This window comes from Podarcis bocagei (assembly GCF_964188305.1).
Source record: "Podarcis bocagei genome assembly, chromosome: 1".
Taxonomy (NCBI): Eukaryota; Metazoa; Chordata; class Lepidosauria; order Squamata; family Lacertidae; genus Podarcis; species Podarcis bocagei.
The window spans coordinates 74,304,612-74,317,420 of NC_138125.1; the positions used below are offsets into that span (position 1 = coordinate 74,304,612).

General features: G+C 41.3%; 1 protein-coding gene across 15 annotated transcripts in view; it reads right to left on the reverse strand.

The window, feature by feature from the left end:
* Positions 1–12,809, reverse strand: part of PLEKHA7 (pleckstrin homology domain containing A7) — a 165,891-nt gene that overhangs the window by 105,881 nt on the left and 47,201 nt on the right. Inside the window, exon 1 of one of the 15 annotated variants that reach the window (XM_081204555.1) lies at positions 4,401–4,832. The exons of the other annotated variants lie outside the window; for them this stretch is intronic. Coding sequence (XP_081060681.1) covers positions 4,401–4,471 — 71 coding nt within the window. The 5' untranslated portion in view covers positions 4,472–4,832. Of the gene's footprint in view, positions 1–4,400; positions 4,833–12,809 lie in introns of those variants that run through there. 15 annotated transcript variants of the gene reach the window in all.

The window sequence follows — 12,809 nt, forward strand, 5'->3', positions numbered from 1 at the left end:
CTGTCTGTGGACAAACACTGGCTCTCTTGGCCTAAAAGTGAGATGAGCACCGCAACCCCACAGTCGCCTTTGACTGGACGTAACTGTCCAGGGGTCCTTTACCTTTTTACTTTTACTTGTTATCAATGAAAAGGTGAGTTGTTATTTATAAGCCTGTTTTAGAACAAGAAGGGACGCGGGTGGCGCTGTGGGTAAAACCTCAGCGCCTAGGACTTGCTGATCGCATGGTCGGCGGTTCGAATCCCCGCAGCGGGATGCGCTCCCGTTGCTCGGTCCCAGCGCCTGCCAACCTAGCAGTTCGAAAGCACCCTCGGGTGCAAGTAGATAAATAGGGACCGCTTACTAGCGGGAAGGTAAACGGCGTTTCCGTGTGCGGCTCTGGCTCGTCAGAGCAGCTTCGTCACGCTGGCCACGTGACCCGGAAGTGTCTGCGGACAGCGCTGGCTCCCGGCCTCTAGAGTGAGATGAGCGCACAACCCTAGAGTCTGTCAAGACTGGCCCGTACGGGCAGGGGTACCTTTACCTTTACCTTTAGAACAAGGGAAAAATTAATGTATGCCAGGTCCAGAGGGTGGCAGCATCACAATGGGCATGTTCATTTGGAATGTTCTCCCTAGGGAGGCTCCCTTGACTCCATTGTTGCATATCTTTAGACACCAGGCAAAAATGCCTTTTTAGTCAGACCCTTTTAGCTTTCTATGGCCTTTTTGTGAGGGTGAAATGTTTTAATGTACTGTAATTTAAAATATATATATAGAGAGAGAATTAACTTTTAGGGTTTTTAATGCTGATTTTAATGTATGTATATGTTCATTTTTTGCTTAAAATACTGCAAGTTGCTTTGAGTTGGTGAGGCAAAAAAAGCTACCAATAAATTTAAGAAATAAATAAATAATATTCCTCTGTCTAGAATCAGGACTATCAATTATATATTTCAATGAAAAATCCCAAACCATGTAAGGAAAGCTATTTATATATACAATTACTGTGATTCTATTTTCTTTATATTTGCTATTTGCATTTATTTTACTTTTTTGTAACCAAGTTGGTATGAGCAGCAAATGCTACATGGAACAACAGACAATCCTAAAATGTCTGTCCCAAAATGAACAATGACATAAAAGTCTTACCCCCCCCCCAAAAATAGGCAACTCCTCAGTCACATAATTCATCTCAATAAAGCACCAAAAGTAATCCCCAATAATGACAAAACTAAGAAACCTGAATGCAATCAGTAATTAGGAGGCAGAAAACTTGACACGGATTCAGTGTGGATTCTGCTAAAATTAAAAGGGAGCACAGAGAGACTTAGCAAATGTGTTAAGACAGCCTGCCTCCACTCCCATCTGAGACACCAAAAGCACAAACAGAAGCAGGGGGCGCTATCTTAAAGCCCTCTGAAGAAAGTCTTCACAGCAGCCTCACTCCTCTAAAAACTGATCATTAAAACACTCTTTAAAGTAGCTACCCACTATGCAGCTTTAAGACAGTGAAGAGACTCTCTTCAAGCAGAATGGGGGGGGGGGTTAACTTCTTTTCAGAACCCTTGGGATAACTCTGTGGCCCCCAGGTTGGGAACCACTGGTATAATCCATTGCATAGTTTTGTGTGTTTGAGTCCCAAATACCTACGCTCAGTGTTATTTTTCTAGGAAGAGGTGTCAGAACTCACAACGAACACCTCCCTTGTTCTCTTACAATGGCAAAGGCGCCCACTTGAGAGGTTCCGGCAAGTTCTGGCTGAAAAAAAACCCTGCCTACGATACTTCCAGACAACCAGACTAGGGAAGATAATCATAGTGCTCTTCTCATTCTGGAGAAGTCAAGTCATTCTAAAATATTTGCATAAAATGGGAATTGTGCACAGACAAGACATGAAGACCCATAAGGTTGTTTATTGTATGTTGTACCCAACTAAGTTATACCATAAAATTAATGTATCTAATCTAGTCATGTCTATTAATTTCAATGAGAATTTTCTGAGTATGACTAACATTAGATACAAACCTGTGCTTTTAAAATACATAACTGAATGCTACTAGTCAGCTCTTTCATAGAAATTATATTCTGAAAGTTGGAATATAAATAATTGTGGTGGATAAATAACTAAAGTTTAAGACAGTCACAACTTCACTGATTAACATATGAAACTGCAGAAAGCTATGAGCTGATGAGTGAGACATGACTTCCAGTCTCCAAATGGATGACCCCATCCTGCATCAAAACCTTTTAGTTGTTGTTTATACTGCTCCTGAGTCCACACATCCAAAATGTGCTCAGAGATGCCTGTCAGAGCTGCACACCCAGACTAAGCAGTCTCCAAAAGAATGAAGACAGGGACATCTCAAAAGCAGGCAGCCAGATCATGCGCAGGCTGTGGCACCCAGGAGCTCAGAATGGCCCCTCACTGGCCTGGCTGTGCCCCTACTAACTACCCTCCCCGCTTCTGGGTGGCTGTTTCATCAGTGGGCAGGTGGCAGCACCTCTTTTAGATGGGAGCAAAATGTGATTTCTACCTGTAGTGGTTGTCCACCTTCAGGTATAGGAACCTGATCCCCAACTCGCATAAGCATCTGCCATTAGTATGGCCAATGACCAGGAATGATGGTAGTAGAGGTCCAACATCATAAGTGGTGCCTCAATTACCAATGTCTCTAGTTCAATCTTATTCCTAAACCACACTGCTAAGCCAGCTGCAGCCTGATTTACACCCAAAAATTACCTTAGCCCTCCAGAAGCTCACACATGCAGTGTCTAATAGTGGAACACACACACACCACAAGCTGATTGCTAAGGCTAATTTGTTCATGAGTGGGCAAAATTCTTATTCAGACATCAATACGTGATCAGCTAGTCTCACACTGCTGAGGAAAAGTAAGCAATCTGATTGGCCACTCAGAACAGGATGTTAGACTAAATAGGCCTTGGTCTAATCCAATAGGACTCTTCTTATGTTCATATGTTAACAATGGAGAAATCCAGGATTTTAGTATAGCTGCAAATAGGTAGAAGCAAGTACCCTCGCAGACAAATGGCAGCAACAAAGGGCATGTGTTCCTCTCTTTACTATCAATGTACTTCAATAGGTTTCATCACCAGATAATGAGGTGAGTTTTAATGGGTTTCTTATCTCTGTAGACTCAAATGCCAATTACATTCCTTCAATATAGGAAGTGCCTAAGTCCTTCTCAGGCCATTTAGGGCTTTTATATACATATAAATAAATATATTTCCAGATAAATACTAGGGAGTCCTGCATTTAATTTTGGGTAGGCCTGCTTTGCTTCCAAACTAATGGGTAGATCATCACCTGAGTTTGCTGTTAGTGGGAATGACCCACACTCTCTACACAATGCTCCTCCTATGCCAGGTAGTGTAAGCTAACCATATTCACCATGATTCCTTCAGGGGATTTAATATTAGCGATCACAACTGCAAAAATCCCAAGTCCTATCACCAGGTACATTCTTATGTTTAGACACATTAATTATTAACTTCCTCTTTTACTCTCTTCCTCAAACGCATTTCAAACACATGAGTAATTTTACAGAAACTCTGAACTCTAGTTTTCGCTTCTTTTTACAACCTTGCACCAGAAAGAGGCAAAGGTTTCAGATACAGACACAGTAAACAAAGACTGCATTCCTTTAAAAAGGTGTGCCAGAAACCAAAGACAGTTAGTGAAAGCTGAGAATGAAACTTGTTTAACTTCTATTTGTTCTTTATTACACTTCAGTCATCAACACAAGGAACATAATTTAACAGAAATCTTTGAACCTTCGAGCCATGTCACAACATGCCTTGAAAAGTTACATGAGAAACTATTTCTAAAGGCAATATTGATCTCTTGCTTAGCAGAGGAAACCACATACAAAAATGCAGGAATCATTCTTATCAGCATTCACTAATTTCCCCATATGTAAATATTTTGAACATGCCTTGCCCTATAGCTTTGAAAGTATAATCAAGTCACCAGAAAACTGATTTACCAGGATCATGTTCTCTGGGACTAAACAGGTTTCTTTTCATAAGAACCTAACAGCACTATAACAGACACATATTTGACACAGCATGACAAAACAACCATCCAAATGCACTACAGACACTGTTTTAAAAAACTGAATGATAAACGATTCACTTTTGTTCCATTCAAAACATTAGGAAGCTTCAAATACCTGATCATGGAAACATCAGCTACCCGTTTAAAATGCAACATCTTTTTAAAACACTGAATAGAGATTAGCACAGAAAAGCACACCATAATTTTACCATTAAATATTGCCTTTGTTCTCCAGTTCTAAGTCTTTTCAGGCAAATGTTCATACTGCTATCCGTAAGAGAAGCACCACACTGCAGTTTTACAAAACTAAATACATATACTAAATCTAAACATGTACATACCTGCATGACACCTGGAAGAATGGATGTTCTGGCTGAGAAACAGAGTTTGAAAATCCAGCTTTACTCCCCATTGTGTTCGTGTACTAGAATCAGTTACATTTCTTTCATATTCCATACGTTAAAACCAGAGTATTAAAACACCCACATCCATCTGTACAGCATCATTCAGCATCGTTCAGCAGCCTACTAAAAAAAGCCAAGAGCACTCTGAGCTGGTCTTAAAATTCTGACCGCATATCTGATTGCTTCTTCCTCAACGGCAAAATTTCCCACTATCAACAGTCTTCTAAATACTATATACCACAAAATTTAGAAACATATGGTTGTATAGGCAAGGAACAAGCATCTTATTCCCAACTGGATATAAAATCTTGCATTGTATTCTTCTTTCAAAGACAAGGCTTGGAATGCTGTAACGAGAACAAGGGAGAGAAAAAGAGCGAGAGACCTGGTATCTTAAACAGCAGCCTGGTTTGGCTGTCAGCCAGCAACCAGCAGAACTTATTGCCAATGCTGCAAATCCCTCCTATCAGCTAATGAAGATCAAGACTGCAGGTGAAACATGATTTTTATCTCTATGACAAGGATTCCCTTGGAAATACAAAGATATATGACCTTGAATTCTGTAAAGGAAATTAAAAACAGCAACGATTTAAACCAAATGGCACGGTTTGTATAATATTATCTACCATAGCTAATGTTTCTGCATATCATAGCAATGCAAGAATTCACTGGGTTAAAGTCTTAAAAAGCACATAGAAGGGTTTAATTAGCTGCTTTTATTTTTAAAAAATGGTCATAAATTCCTACTGATTTCTATAAGATCACATATAAGCCATTTCAGAGGAAAGTAATCATATCTGGAACTATCAAGAGAAAGTAAGAACAATAGTAAATTCGTCTATTTCAACCTCTTCTGCATTATCCAATGCCAATAAAACTTTAACATCACATACACAACAGTCAAAGACACTACTATGAACATTTACATTCTGAACTGGCAGCAAGCTAGCAAACTGAAAGCACAGCCATGCCTGAAAATCGTGCTGGATTTAATATGCTAAGGAGGAATGCCATTCTAAAAAATTCCTTACAAGATTGTGAGGTCTATACCACAGTTTTGGGAGGTTTTAAATTAATGCAGATAATTGGAGTAGGTGACAGAGGGTGCTGTGCATAGTCAATTGAACAGCACTGTATGCGGAAACCCAGGATGTATTGAGTTCTCACACAAGAAGGGCTTGGCTGAAGACTGCAGGCAAGACAAGTGAAAAATTCTCATTTCCCACCTTGCTGGGAGCAGTGGGGGGAGGCGTTCTCCCACAATTTGTGACTGTAGGGGATGATGAGGGTGCCTGGGATCTTGGGAGCCAATCAGCACCTAGCTAGGCTCCTGAGGGGCAGAATTCAAAGTGGACCTGGGTGAGAACTTCTCCTATCCAGGTCCATTCAAGGGATGGTTTTAGGCATCTTTGGTTGCTGGTTACAGGCAGGATGTGAATTTTCCTAAAGACAAATTGACTGGTTTCGCCTACTTCATTAGCAATGTTGCAACTTTTGGATGAAGAGGCATTGGGTTGGGTCCTTAGTTGTGACAGGCAGAAAAAGGTCTCTGCTCATTTGGTCAAGATCATTCTCTGCTGGCACTGGGCGCCAGCCAGGCTGGCAAAAATTAATATCCCCCTTTCCCCTTTCTGACAGATGTCAGGGGGTTCAGGAACTTATCCAGGGTTGGGTTTCCTTGGGATAAAGGACAACAGAAACTGTGGTGTCTTTAGGCAGAGTTTAGTTTATTTACACATATGTAGAACCAGGGATATGCTCTATGAGGAGCTGGCTTCAGGCACAAGGCTCATTGGCAGACCAACTCTGTGTTATAAAGATGTCTGCAAACGTGACATGAAGACTAGCAAACTTAAGCCTGCTCTGTGGGAATCCCTTGCAGACGACTGCAGTGCCTGGAGAAAAACAGTCAGGTTATGCATCCATATCAATGACCAGAGGAGGGATGACTGCTGAGAGGAGCACAGAGAGAAGAAATGCCATGGTGCCTCTGCAGCAGCACAACCAAACGCATTCATCTCCCCCAGCTGCAACAAAACATGTCTCTCCTGTATTGGTCTCCACAGCCACAGCAAATACTGCTACTGTCCACTGGTTTGGACTTCACCCCCAAAGGTGTATTGTCTCCAGAGACAGATGGATGACAACAACATACAACAGGCACCTAAGGAGTTCAAAACATTAATACAGTAACAGATCTTGCTTCCCCACTAGGTTTCCAGGTGATCCCCAGAGCCCAGCAGAGCAAATGTGTCTCTGTCTCTTTAGCTGCTGCGTGCTTTCTTGCTCAACTGACAAACACTAGCTATTGTCCTTCTAAGTGACAACCAGGTAAAGAGGGTACCCACCCATTTGCCCAGAGGATACCATCACTTATTAGGACTCATCCACACTTCTGCTTGCCCCATGCCTTGAGCAGTTTTGCCTCTGCCCTGTCACTTTCCCCTAGAAAACCTGCTCTTTGGCGCTAAATTGGAACAAATGGCAATCTGTGGCAAATCTGGTTGCTGTTTGTTCCAATTCAATGCTAAACTGTGGATTTTTGGGGGTGGGGGGAACAAAAAGATGTGCGGGTGAACCCTAAGTAGTAGCTCTTGCAGCCCAGGGCATTCTTTTTGGATGCTGATCATGGTGCTTAACTGCTCAGCCCAACAGTCACTGCCTACACGAAGGGAGTGATTTAGCAAGCTGACCAAAAAACCCCAAACCTATACCTACTCTGATCCATGATATCATATCAAAATTTTAAAGACGGCCTACAGCTCTTTTTGCCTGAGGCTGTTATTCAAAACATCTTGGTTAAAATTAATCTTCCTCAAGTATGACCAGAAAGCCAATTTTAGAAAAATTAAAGTGAGACCAAACATAGTAACCTTTTTAAATCTTCAAGTTTTACTTTACAAATAAAACTAAGACTGTATGCATTGCAAGTGAACTCCCAGAATATTCTTCCCTAAATAATATGAGTGAAATAATTTAAAATCATTTCACATTCCTACACATGCCAGCATTAATAACACAAACTTAAACTGGGCAGATGAAACTAGGTTTCCAGACTGTCAACTGATGAGTCATGCCATCCATAAGAGTTGTATTTTAGACCTTTGACACTTTCCTTAAAGTTATTTCATCGCAGTACTATCTGTTCAGACACAATTAGAAAAGTTGAATATTATATGTCATTAAAAAACGTAAGTGTCTGAACTTAAGTACTGTAATGTCCTTTTAAGTGTTCAAAGTTTTTGTATCATTTTCAAGTGCTCAAAGTCTTTCATATGCATTATATAACTGTAATCCTTGCAACAACACTGCAAGATAAACTAGTATTATTCTCCATATGCTGACTGCTGGGGGAAATTGGCTTATCCAAGCCCATATTGTGAGCACACAGGAAATAAAATATTCCATCCAAGGACTTCCTGATTAGTAGCTCAGTCTTTTAACCTCTTACTTCACCAGCACTGTCAATGTACTCTGAAAATTGTGTACTGTTCTATAAAGTATGTTAAACCAACTTATACAACAAAAAGCTGCTGTATTCATGTAGTCTCTGTCTGAAAATCCACCATGGTGGATGTCCACCATTTGCCTATTTAGCATTTGCTTTACAAGCAAAGTTGCTCAGATTCTGCTGTACTTAAGGCTCTAGTTTAAATGCTGAGGTTGTCATAGAATCATAGATTTGCAGAGTTGGAAGCGACTCTGAGAGTCACCTAGTCTAACCCCATGCAATGCAGGAATCTCAACTAAAAATTAAAAACCTCCAGTGAAGGAGAGAGTCCGTTCTACTATGGAACAGCTCTTACCATCAGAAAGGTGAATCCAGCACCTTCTGAGGAAGTCCGGAGGACTTGAACTCACTTCTGCCTGCTTATTTTGACTGGTTTCAGCTGGTCCACCATAAAGATATAGGGTATAATTTGAAGTCACACTAAGGCTTTCCCAAACGAAAAATCTCCTTTCTCTCTCACCCCCATGCGTTCTGTTCTGAGAGTTCTTCCAACCAGATTAGGGGAGAGCATGAAGCAAGGAGAAGGGAAGTCCCATGCACTACGGGAACTCATTGTGCTGGCTTGTGATAACGCGATAACTTAGTTGAATGTAGCCTATAATGTCAATCGTTTTCCTGTATTGGCAGGTTGAACTAGATGAGCTTTGAGATCCCTTCCAACTGTATGATTTTGTGCGGTTGAAAGCAACTAGTAGATTCAGAAGAACCAACAGGATGCTTTCCTCCTGATTTAAGATAATCCACAGGAGCACCAGGGCAGTTTCAGTTCCAAACCTGGGTAAAAGTAATCAATATAACTGAAGAATATCTGGAGTTCAGATGTCACAATATGTTCCATGATTCCTCCAAGTGGACTAAAGTTTGCTGGTGCTTCCATTTTTTAAAATGGGAAGCATGGCATCTTGTTAGTCCATAGGGGTCACCTGCTCTGTCATTGATTATTTTTAGTAGCAGATCTGATTAGACAAGGTGGGCACTGATGGAAAAAACTAGTTGTGGATATCACATATCCAAAAATTTTGTCCACAGCTCCAGGTTGCACAAACTGAAAGATATCAAGAATCCAAACACACAAGGACTAGCGGAAATTGAATCACATCCAAATCCATATCTGGAGTGAAAATGCCCTCCAAATCAGAATAGTTGCAAATGATCTAATCTGTAATGTGTGAAGCATATGAGTCACAGCAGAGCAGAGGGTGTGTAAAGGGCTCCTAACCACACAGGACAGTTTCTGCGAATGGCACCACTGTGAATGGCAAAAGATTGACACCATACCATATTTGACAACGTAATTGCCACAGTCTATAGCCATGATCCGTTAGTTTTCATCATGAGCCTTCTATCACTGCCACGGTCTTCACTGCCCCCAAACTCCTCAGAAAACAAAGGGGATCCTTGGGCTCTAGCCAGTAGAAAATTCTAAGCATGATTGTGCCAAATGCTTAGGCCACTTTTCAGGAGGTAAACTAGGCTTTCTAAAGTATTAACAGCTATGCCTGCAGAGTAATGAATCCATCAGAGCCATCTAAGAACCATAATAATCTTTCAGCATCCAAGGCAAACATTATTGATGGATGCCCTCCCAATCACTGCAGAATTACTTTCATTTCATTTTCATCATATTCTTTATTAATCTTTATTAATCCAAAACATTTATATTTATTTTTATTCCACTGCTTTGGGTTAAAACCCAATGTTAACTTATGAATCAGGTTCTGTGAGATCCTGGGATAATCTGAAGAAAGATTTGCCCTACTTCCTAAACTGCTCCCAAAAAATAGTTCCTGGACAGGATTTCTTGTACTTTCCCCAGAGTTGCGTTCTCACCTCCTCTCCTTATTTCTCTGCCTACCCCTCAAGGATCATTTTTCAGTTGTCTTTTCAACTTCTGAGCAGTCCTTTCTCAGCACTGCCAACCCAACCGATTGTATGATATAAGCACAAAAGTAATTTTTGGCACTTTAGCAGTTTGTTTAAATGCAGGTCTGGCTATGAGAACATAATTTGCTTCTGATAATTATTTTCAACTCTTTGACTATTCAGTTGTCTGATTATCCAGTTTTCCGATTATCTGATTATCCAATTCTCTGACTATCCGATTGACTCGCTGACTTTCTGCCACAGGTGGTTGGAACTAAAGGTGGAGACAGTGACGAAGCTGCATACTCCGGCACTGGGGGTGGAGAGCAGGCGGGGGCGGGGCTGGCACGCATCCCGAAGGTGTGGCGTGCGTCCCGGGGGCATGATGCACCACCCACAGGGGTGTGGTGTGCATCCTGGGGCTGTGGCGTGCCACCTGCAGGGGCGTGGCACCCGGCACAGTGAGGGAGTGCATGGTCCGTGTCCAGGGGGGCGACAGTGATGGTACCCCCCCAATGGTCCCCCCCGCCCCCCCGCCAGTGGGGAGACAACATCAAAAACAGACTATTGATTATAGTCTGATTGATTCATTTGTGTTATTTTGAAAGGTTACTCTTGTGTTTTGTAATGCTCTTGCTGAAAACCTGCATAAATCACATATCACAGAACCTCAAAAGCAAATATACAATCTTTGCAATACAGAAAATAAGCAACTATGTTTTGTTTCTGGCTGTAATTTTAGAAACTGATTTTGTGATTATGTTTGTTATTTGAAAGTAATGTATGTGTATCATGAGTGATTAGGATTCCTCTTATGGATTATTTTTGGCACACTTTGGTATCGCTGCTGGTTTGTTAAAAGTTTTGTTTGTTAAGTTAAGATTACATGTTATCATTGTGGTGTTTTATACTACTATTGGCAGAATGAATATCTTATTGTTATGCATAAGTGCAAAATTGGCAGTAGCAGCTGGATGGGCGGAATTGACTTAGCTGGCTTCCCAATGTGGGGGGCGGGAGAGGGGCAGAGGGAAGTTGGCAGGGAAGGAGAGGTGTGATGCAGGTGCCCAATGGAGCCAATGCTGCCCCCTCACCTGTGCCTGCATTGCTTCAACCTCCCTACCGATTTGCTCCCCACTCTCTCAGTTACTAGCAGCTACTTCCATCTTGGGAAGCCAGGTAAACAGCACTGACCTGCTGGCTACTGTTGTTGTTGTTGTTTAGTCATTTAGTCATGTCCGACTCTTCGTGACCCCATGGACCAGAGCACGCCAGGCCCTCCTGTCTTCCACTGCCTCCTGCAGTTTGGTCAAACTCATGTTAGTAGCTTCGAGAACACTATCCAACCATCTCGTCCTCGGTCGTCCCCTTCTCCTTGTGCCCTCAATCTTTCCCAACACCAGGGTCTTTTCCAGGGAGTCTTCTCTTTCCATGAGGTGGCCAAAGTATTGGAGCCTCAGCTTCAGGATCTGTCCTTCCAGTGAGCACTCAGGGCTGATTTCCTTAAGAATGGATAGGTTTGATCTTCTTGCAGTCCATGGGACTCTCAAGAGTCTCCTCCAGCACCATAATTCAAAAGCATCAATTCTTCAGCTATCAGCCTTCTTTATGGGCCAGCTCTCACTTCCATACATCACTACTGGGAAAACCATAGCTTTAACTATATGGACCTTTGTCGGCAAGGTGATGTCTCTGCTTTTTAAGATGCTGTCTAGGTTTGCAATCGCTTTTCTCCCAAGAAGCAGGCGTCTTTTAATTTCATGACTGCTGTCACCATGCAGTGATCATGGAGCCCAAGAAAGTAAAATCTCTGGCTACTACTGTCCCCCCAAATAAGAGCTTTCTAAGCTTTAAGGCACCTTTTTATTTATGGCAGCTCCAATTATGTTGGTCCCAATCCACATCTCAGATCAGTTGGCATGCCAACCAACCAACAGATCTCATACTAAGAAAAGACAGTAGGCTGTCATGGTTAACAGATCTGGGAGCAATTATTCAAAAATTAATGTGGATGTACAGAGTTATGGAGATAGCAGCTATCAGCGGAGCTATTGTTTAGAAAGAAATGAGTGACTCTGCAGACATAGTGATCCAGGAAGAGAGTTGAGGATGCCAAGGAATATAAATAAATAAACAAACAAACAGAAATAGTGGTGGAGCATAGCCAGCTGGGAAGGGAAGTTAGGCCTGACACTCACTCACTAACTAGATTGGCAAGTACCGTGTAATGTGTTTATTTTCATAAATGTAGCATTAATACAGAATTGTCCTATCTTAGGAAATACAATGCCTTGTGTTCTTTCATAGATAAAACAAAAGCATTGTAGAGCAAGCAGATTTATACTAAGGCATATAAAAAATACCAAACCAGTTCTACATTCAGACTTTAGTAGATTCTCATTCCCATGAGCCAAAATACAATTCATGTTGTGAAATTGTTCTTAAAATGTTTTCTGTATTTTTAAGATTAATATTTCAGCCCTTATTCAATTTGAGACTTCCTATTCCTGAGGCTAAAAATGACCTTCAACCTGCTCTTGTAGGTTGGAAACAAGCAACAGCAGTACTTCAAATATTTTATCAGGAATAGTTTAGATTGTTTGTGGAAGTGATAGTAAGTGAATGTCAGCTAGCATAGTTTCCTAAGCCTTAATAAGGAAAGCTAATTCTGAAAGCTCTCTCGTTATCAGTCCATTAAGTTCAGGAGCTGTTATAAGCTATTTCAGTTCCTTTACAACATTTCTTTGAAGGTCTTTAACTTGGATTGAAAATGCAAAGGCTTGTTGACATCTGTTTATTAACATTTATAAAATGTTGAAACATTTCCATTGCAAACTAGTCTAAATACTGGTAGTATGCATGTTATTTTGTGGAAGACTAGTGTTGCTCTTATTTTAGCTTGTTCTAGACCTTAGAACCAAATCCTTTGAATTCAGAATTTCCCCAAGCTAGTTACTGACAGTCAGCTTATA